Below are 8,308 nucleotides of genomic sequence, written 5' to 3'. Positions count from 1 at the left end.
TCTGTCCCTAGCCCTGTGCCAGATCTTGAGGAGTAGTCAAGCTTTTCTCGTCTTTATATCCCTTCTGATTTAAAGACCAGGCAATTTATTTTTTTTCTTTCCTAATATTGAAGCTGCAGGATGTCATGAGGCTCCACAAGAATCCCGGTATTTCAACATGATTTTAGCCTTTGGTGCTCCAGAAGATGGTAGAAACTGGACACTTCACCTAGACATTGCCTCAAGGTTCAGAAACCAGAAGGTAAAGAAATACGAATACACTGGCCTTATTTTGACCTCATGCTTTGAAGCAGAGCTGACGATTTCTGTAGAATGTTAACACCTGTGTAAAGGGAGAATGAGTTAGACCTGCTTTTCTCCTAGAACTATTTCAATACTTGAACTGAGAGGCTAATTTAGCTTAATTAGAACAACCTTAGTTTGATCTTTTAAATGACTAACATATGACCTACGATAATTATATATTTTTATGAGCAAACAATTCTGTTTCTTAAAAGAATTATATTTCTTGATGTAAATATCACTTCCTTTCCACACTAATATCAGGCTCTTTTAGCAGCTGTGGATGTTGAACCCTGCACACTTCCATAACTTCAGGAATGATCCATGTAAAACTTTTCAGCCCTGACACAACATTGCATTTACCTTGCTGAAGGAAACCATACCTATCTATAAACCCCAACCCTGGTAAAGTTATGATTGGACAAAGCCCAGTTAAATTTCAACACGTTCCATTTAATTAACCTTGTTTGTGCAAATTTTCATGTGTAAAACATGAGCTCTCGCTCTGATCAATTACTTCTCACCTTAATCAAGTAATAAAAACAGAAGGGTTTGTGTTACTGACATATGAGAGGGTGCTCACAGAAGCCATGGAAGAGGTGTGAAAGAAAACCAGACCATTTCTAATTTCCCTGTAGCACCTTAGATTTAACTCACAGCTATTTGGGCCACATGTTTGGAGTTGCCAACTAGCTCTAGAGCTATGGGTTGTGGAGCCCTCCCAGCACTTAGGGAATTGTTTTGGGGGGCTTGTTCTCCCAAACACAACTAACTGCTCATCACAGGCAACAGACTGAGAAGGTGCAGTGTATAGAGAGGAATGGGACATGGGAGAAGGGTGCTTGTGAGACAAGGTGCCTGTCAGAGGTGAGCAGACAGTGCTGCTGGGGTTGTGACGTTTCTTCGCATCTCAGTTCTGGCCAAGCAGTGCCAGTGATGGGCTCTGGCACTACCAGGTGGAGTAAGTTTAAGAATAACCTGAAACTCCAGGGGCACCTCAGCATGTGGTTCTGCCTGCACACCCTGGTACCTACCCCAGCTGGCATTAACTGGGATTTCTGCCTGCAGCCTCAGCAGATAGAGAGAGCTGAATGGAGCAAAAGTTCAAACTAACTTCCGCCCGTAGGTGGTTTGATTTGACCTTGAGGCACTGTGAATGATGCAATCAAAGACCAGGAAGTCCATTTGGAAAGAGGTAATGCATGGGAGGAGCAGGATTAGAAACCATAGAGGTACTTATAGGCTGGATATTTTGGTCATTACTGTGGAGATGTCAAGAGACAAAAAGCAAACCAGCTGTAGTGTTTTGGCATTTAGCTTTCAAAATACTCCATAATATCCCACCCTACCCCTGTCTTTTCATGTCATGAGATGACACGCTTGAGAACTGACAGTGCCAAAATGAACAATCCCACAATACTTGCTGGCCAGATCTATCAAGTGATGGTTAGATCCTCTCTCATAGTGGTGACTGAGAATTTAAAAACATGCAAAACAGTCAAAGCAAAGACTGGGATGCACAAGGAGGAACAGTTCTTGAAAAACCTTGTTTTTTCACCCAGATTTTCAGGATAACAGAGACACAGCATTTCAGAAGACCGTACATTTGAGAGCTGACTTTCTTGAAAACATAACCACTCATTTCCCAGGGCAGCCACAAGTGTGTTGTACTCCCACTGAAGTCACAGGAAAGGCCTATGTCCAGCTCATCATGAGCTCAAACACTTCCCATGACACTCGTAAGAGACAGAAGCCCATCACACACACCTAGTGTCAGGAGATAGATGCAGTAAAATGCTAGTCAGATGACATATAGCTTGGACCAGGACAGGAATGGATTTAAAGCCTTATTCACTTAGTTCATTGATCTATGATCAGAAAAAAGTTACTATTTTACTTCTACTACTTTAAACAGCCTACATCAAGAAAAGCTTTCAGAAGTTTCTGTCATGACACTATTTTCTTCAGAGGCCGAGACAAGGTTAAATTCTTTTAAGAAACATTTTTCACAAAATCCAGGAAAAGATCTGATCTACATTAATAGTTTCAATATTCATAACAACAAAATGAAAACTCAGAGAAAAATTGCTGCAAATTTCTGAGCAGCTGAAATTCAAATCCTCACTTTTGCTCAGGTCAATCATCCTTTTTATATCAGAGTGCTCTAAGATGCAATACATTCCATTAATTTTCTGATACGGTTTTGTAACCCTGTGAGCCACCTGATGCACAGATTATTTGTTATTTATATGGGATAAATACATGCTATAGCAAAGGTCCATTTTACCTCTACTCTGGGCTGAATTATAATGATCACAGCATATCAGTTTGCTGGGCAAGTGTAATTTGCTTGCTTTGTTTAGTTTGTTTTTTTTTTCCTTGGAATCAAGATAATGCTATTAATGCTAAGGATAAGATTACATTAGATGAGGAGTCATGCTGCCATGCTGTCAATAGGTTTTACTCACAAATTTGTACTGCTTAGTGTTTTGAGCAGGAGGCAAAGCAAGCAGTGGCACATATCAGACACCCATATTGAGTCCAAAGGGCCCAACAAAGATTTCCACTTGGAAGAATAATAGTTGAAGCTGGGGAAATCCAGGTAGGTGTCAGAGCAGAATTAGAGAACAGTATCTCAACCACTTAGGAGTCTAAAATACTTCTATAATGTGGTGCATGTTTAATGCTCGGTGTAGGTGTGCATCTGTTTTTAGTGTTCTCCCAAACACTGTTTCTCGCATTTGGGCAGACTACTACGGCTAGCATCACTGGGGCCCTTGAGCTGGAAATCCAGCAGTAGAAAGGAGCTGGGAGGGCAGCTGGAAGGTACTTGGTGCTGGAGCCTGGGCATGTCCTCTCTGGAGCCATGACAAGCTGCCTGGTGGGTGCTGGAGAGCTTCTTCCTATCTTTTATTACTGCTCTGCACAAAGTTAATCAAGGTGGCAGTGATCTGGCTAAGGGGGCTGAGAACGGCTGAAATCCACCCGTTTGTTATGGCTTTATTGTTGCTAGGCTCTCAGGTTTGGGCAAGAAACGTAATTAGGTCTGTGTAGTGGTTTTGTCCAAAAAATGCCATAGTCCCACAATAGTGGGTGTCTAATATCTGAGCTTTTGCAAATCCAAGTGAGAAAAACATTCCAAAACAGAAATCAGCAAGGAAGAGAAAAAGATACCTGATGTGAATATATAATCAAATGCTAATTGACCTGTCTTAGGGGGAAATTTGCTGTTTGAAATAATAAATGAGCGCTGCCAGTGGTCCAAAAGTTGAAAAGAGCTCTCTGAAATGACAGGCTGAATAGGAGCGGTGGAGGAATGCATTTAACCTTGTTTTCTGCAACTCTTCCTCACTTGGGTACTAATGAAGTACTAAACTTATGAGAACTGTCACTTCCCACCCTAGTTTATCCGTGGCATCTTGTTCTTGTGCCTATTTCTCAACACAAAGCTTTTCTCAGGAAGATGAATATGGGTATGAGTGTGACCGTCTGAACCGAGGTGCTTTGTACGCTGGAAAATGGCAATGAGGAGCCCAAGCCCCACAAAACTGGTGAGCCCTTGGCCCCCGACTCTGCCAATAGTTTCTTTGTACAAAGTTTCTTTGTACTGGGGATTGGTGGCAGAAAGCATAAATTCCAAACGCTAGTGGAAACCTGTGAAATGCCAGAGGTTAAAGCCAGAAACTGTTATTAAGGTAGTGGTGCTAGGTAAGGAAATGATTTTAAACATTATTTCTATGCTAAAAAAATCCATACTACAAAGCCACATTAACTTGGCTTCTTTTTTTCTCTTCCTCTGAGAACTGCTAGCACTGGCACTGCCTAACCCAGGCAAGGCCTTCAGTGCTGATGGGCTTTTGCAATCCACCCTGAGCAGGCAGCTGGAAAAATGACCAGATTAGAAGTTTCTTACAAAAATATGTATAAACATCAACTCTCACCATCTGACAGTATCCCACTTGGCAAAAGAGGACTGTGATCAAAACTGCTAGAAACTGAAAGAAGTTTGGGTTGGTTTCTGTTCCCAGGAGGTTCAGCTTACAGGGGATGTAGGAAAGAGAAAGAAACCCGCCCGGCGGCGATGAAAGTTGGCCGTGCCCAGGAAATTCTTCTCCAGTAGTTTTCCAGCACTCTTTCTAAAGCCCAGCTCAATGTTTTTGGTCTGCCTATGATGGTGGAACAAGTTTTTTTTTGTGGGTTTGATTTAAAAAATAAAAAAAACTTATAAACAAAGACAGTGCAGTGAAGCAGAAATCTCTACCTGGGCGCACCCTCTCTTTGGGGAGGGTAAATAAACGGCTTTTCTGTGTGTATTTTCAGCTCTCATTCCTCATATTCAAACCCCACCCATTGTACTAGTCACCCCAAAAAGCATCAGCAGGTCTCCTGGCACACATATAAAGGCAGGACACATCAGGACACCCGTCACAGTGTTCTATACGTTACCAGGCACATCATTTTACTGAAGCACAGGAGTGTTAACAGGTGTCAGAAGCCACGATGTCGGGTAAAAACTTCCAGGGACTGAAGGAACAGGCTGAAGGTGCAGCTAAAGATGCTGGTAAGAAAGATTAAATATCACTATATATTTGAGGGGGATGGGGGGAGGGGCTTAGCTGCTGCTTTCGCTTACAGAAAACACAATCTGAAGTTCCACTACATCAGTGCTAGCAGGACACAGCTTCCCTTTGATTCCTGAGACCAAGCTTTGGCCGCTGCCTGGAGAAGGCCCCAGGCTGGCCATAGCTCTCAGCTCGGCATGGGCAGCTGCCTCCATTCACCCACAGCTCCCTCAGCAGCTGCTGAGCATTGACCAACCTTTATCACTATCCAAAGACTTCTTTAAATTCAGTGTTTTGAGAGAAGTGAAGCCTTGTTTCGTAGTAATAGCCTTTTATATTTAGCACTTATATTGCTCAGGGCGATCTTTTCTCACACTCTGCAGTGGTTTTTGAACTGCTCTCCTTTCAAGAATCATAGAACCAGCTAGGTTGGAAAAGACCTTTAAGACCACCAAGTCCAACCACTACCCCAGGACTGCCAAGACCACCACTAAACCATGTCACTGAGGGCCTCATCTATATGGTTCTTGAACATTTCCAAAGATGATGATTCCACCACTTCCCTGGGAAGCCTGTTGCAATACCTGTGAAGAATATATCTATACTTGAAGTTGGAATCAACCTTTGATTAATGTTTGCTACTTGGCCTGACTATCAATGCCTTCTGATAATAACTATATTGACTGTAATGGACTGTTTGTAAAAAGCAGTGCAAGATTCATTCTGTTGTATTCTTCTCCAGCAGTGATCACTAGACTTTGTAGGGTATAAAAATACACTGTGCACATATTTCTGTCACAGCTATGCCCATGTTGTAGGGCCAGGCACTGTATTATTATTGTTATTGGAAGCCAGCTTTTCAATGCAAAGTATAATAGCTTTTACCATAAATGAAAAATTGAAATATGTGCATGGCTTATTCAAGCATTTTATAGTATATTCCTGAGAGTGTTTTGTGTGCAGTTCATTCCTAGCAGGGTATAATTTGTATCAGATATGGTCCTAGATTTTGATCCTGCACACACTTTGTTGTATAGTTGAAATACGTGAGTAACCTCACTGATTTCTTCAGAATTACAGTAAGTTTCCATATACCTGGGAACAAATGTGTAGTAGACCCAGAAATATGAAGTACACCGTTCACAAAATAAAGTAGTCCTTACTGCATCCTGAATATGTTCATGCCATTGAAGGGTCACTAAAGGGGGCAAAAGTGATAAATAGATGGCTATCGCTCTCTTATAAATTATCAAACATCTTACAATTACACAGCATCTCACTTTTTAAATGCTTTATATTCTGAAGTTGATCTCTTATGTTTCTAGCTTCTGCTTCTCTTTTTCTTCCATTTATATCTTGTTTGTGAAATCTTCCTTTTCCTGTCCTGCTCTGTTTAATTGGTTTGCTTCCATTTTGGGAAAAGCACTACCCCCAAATGGCCTGCAAAGAAGATGCATGTTAAATGGCCAAGCAGAATAAGCTAGAAAAATCAATAAAAGCAAGTGTAGTGTAAAACAAGCAACTTGCAGCTAAATGTCATAATTCCAACTCACTGCTAATATTTGCTTCTTTCTCTTTTTTTTATTTTATCTGCTTATCTGTCATTGATTTGCTCAGCTGACCATAGGTGCTAGGTGAATGCTAATCTCATAGCAAGCTGCTCTGGCAACACACATAGTTCCCAGGGAGCCCACAGGCAAAGCACACAACCCCAGCCTGCTCCATACCAGCCTTATCTCTTTCCAGGGGCATGACCTTCTGCAGACACATGGAAAAGCCAATTGACATAGGGAATTCTTATAAGCATAAATGTGATCAGCTGGAAATGAATTTTGTTTTGTCTTTACTTACAGCAAACACATTGGGACGGGCTACTGAGGGTGCCATCAACCAGATTACAGGTGCAAGCCAGAAAGGTAGGAGCAATGGTGTTCAAATCAAGAAGCGATGGAGTAGCTCAACACAAGCCAGTAGCAGGCAGTGCTCATTCCCTTCTATCCCAGGACATTCTTAGCCTCAAAGTCCTTGGTTTCAGTGATGATTTTTGGCCTTGTATAGATCTAATAGGAAAGTATTTCAGGATCTGTTGCTTAGTAACTCCATATGTTTATTAGCAGACAACAGCCGATGCTCTCCCGGCCACCACGTCTCACCCACGGCAATCACATTATGGCTTTCTTTTTAGAAAAGATGTGTGAAAAGCATGGACAAAACTTTGCTCCATTTCTTGAGGATGAAGTAACCCTGTGATTCACCTTGCTCCCCCAGCCAACAGGGCAGGGGTCTGCCCAGGTCCAGCCCTTTTCTGGCCCCAGTGCCTGCTGAGGCAGCAGCTGGGGTCAAACGTCAATGATCCTGCAGCTGGAAAGATGCCATCAGGAAAGTGTTGGCATCTCATTTCTGGGGATTGGAAGCAAATTAAACTAAAAACTAAGATCAATTCTCACTTAATTTTAGTGATTTCCTAAGAATAAGGTGACAGCTAGCAACTTTGGGGTCTAAAATGTTTAGTGAGAGCTAAAATGCATTGGCAATATCTCCTTAGAGTAGACATCCTCTCCAGCTCCATGGATGTGATGAGGTCAGGCTTGGGCACTTTTTGACATTCCGTGGGGAGGCAGCAAGATTGCCAAAATCTTTTTAACAGATATATCTCTTAATGTTTATAGTCTAATCATTTTTACACCTCCCCCTTCCATCATAAATATTAAACTATGTTGCATTTTTCCAGCTTTCAGCTTTTTCCCTCTCTTTCAGCTATTGACAAGGCTTCCAAGGCGGCGCAAGACGGGGTAGAAAAAGCAACTGGACACGCTGCAGAAGCAATATCTGGCCTTGGGAAAAAATGTGGATTTGAGAAATGATGCTAATTTAAACAAACAGTATTGCATATAAAAATATCTCTTTGGTCTGCAATTCCCTAGTCCTTTGTGTTTGGTATCTGGATAATTTCTCTCTCTTTGAATAAAAGAATTTTAAGGCAGAAGGCCCTCCTTATCCTTTATACAGGAAAAATACATCTTTTAGCACATCTGCTAACAATCTTCAACATTGCTCATAAGGCTTCAGCAACACTGTTGCCCTTCTCTTACAACAGCACAATTATTGTTGCCACATTTGCTGAGTGTATTTACAAATCCAGTGAAATTGTTCATCCTCCAGGACACCAGAACATTTGTGTGATGAAACTGAGCTTCCTTCCAGTAATCAGAAGTTAAGCTGGGGTTATGTTTCTTGTCAGCTTTTTGTTTGTTTCCATCTGCTGTGTTTTCAGATTAAGATAAATAAAAGGTGGTATATCCACCAGCCAGAAATATATCACCTTGTTATGTGTTCGTGCTGTTTTACTGGGGCTCTCAGTGAAGGATCACACGATGTCTTGCAAATCTCTTTTGTGCATTGATTCAAAGCCCAGTGAGGTCAGTGATCATCCTGTCAGGCAGGTGATTACTGAATCGTTTTGC

The 8,308-nt window shown here is 41.7% G+C and overlaps 1 protein-coding gene across 1 annotated transcript; it reads left to right on the top strand.

Moving 5' to 3' along the window:
• The first annotated feature begins 4,782 nt into the window (after positions 1 to 4,782).
• Positions 4,783 to 7,708, top strand: ADIRF (adipogenesis regulatory factor). The gene is made up of 3 exons (XM_010020677.1): positions 4,783 to 4,843; positions 6,698 to 6,760; positions 7,602 to 7,708. Exons 1-3 carry the CDS (start codon positions 4,783 to 4,785, stop codon positions 7,706 to 7,708), a joined length of 231 nt encoding a protein of 76 aa, XP_010018979.1.
• The last annotated feature ends 600 nt before the right edge of the window (positions 7,709 to 8,308 follow it).

This window comes from Nestor notabilis, unplaced genomic scaffold, assembly GCF_000696875.1.
Source record: "Nestor notabilis isolate BGI_N333 unplaced genomic scaffold, ASM69687v1 scaffold28228, whole genome shotgun sequence".
Lineage (NCBI taxonomy): Eukaryota > Metazoa > Chordata > Aves > Psittaciformes > Psittacidae > Nestor > Nestor notabilis.
This window is presented reverse-complemented; position numbering and strand designations above follow the sequence as displayed.

Excerpts from the sequence above, each read along its gene's own strand:
- ADIRF (XM_010020677.1), top strand. The coding sequence starts at position 4,783 with ATGTCGGGTAAAAACTTCCAGGGACTGAAGGAACAGGCTGAAGGTGCA. Across the intron at positions 4,844-6,697 it reads AGGTGCAGCTAAAGATGCTG|CAAACACATTGGGACGGGCT; the intron begins GTAAGAAAGATT and ends CTTTACTTACAG. Across the intron at positions 6,761-7,601 it reads TACAGGTGCAAGCCAGAAAG|CTATTGACAAGGCTTCCAAG; the intron begins GTAGGAGCAATG and ends CCTCTCTTTCAG.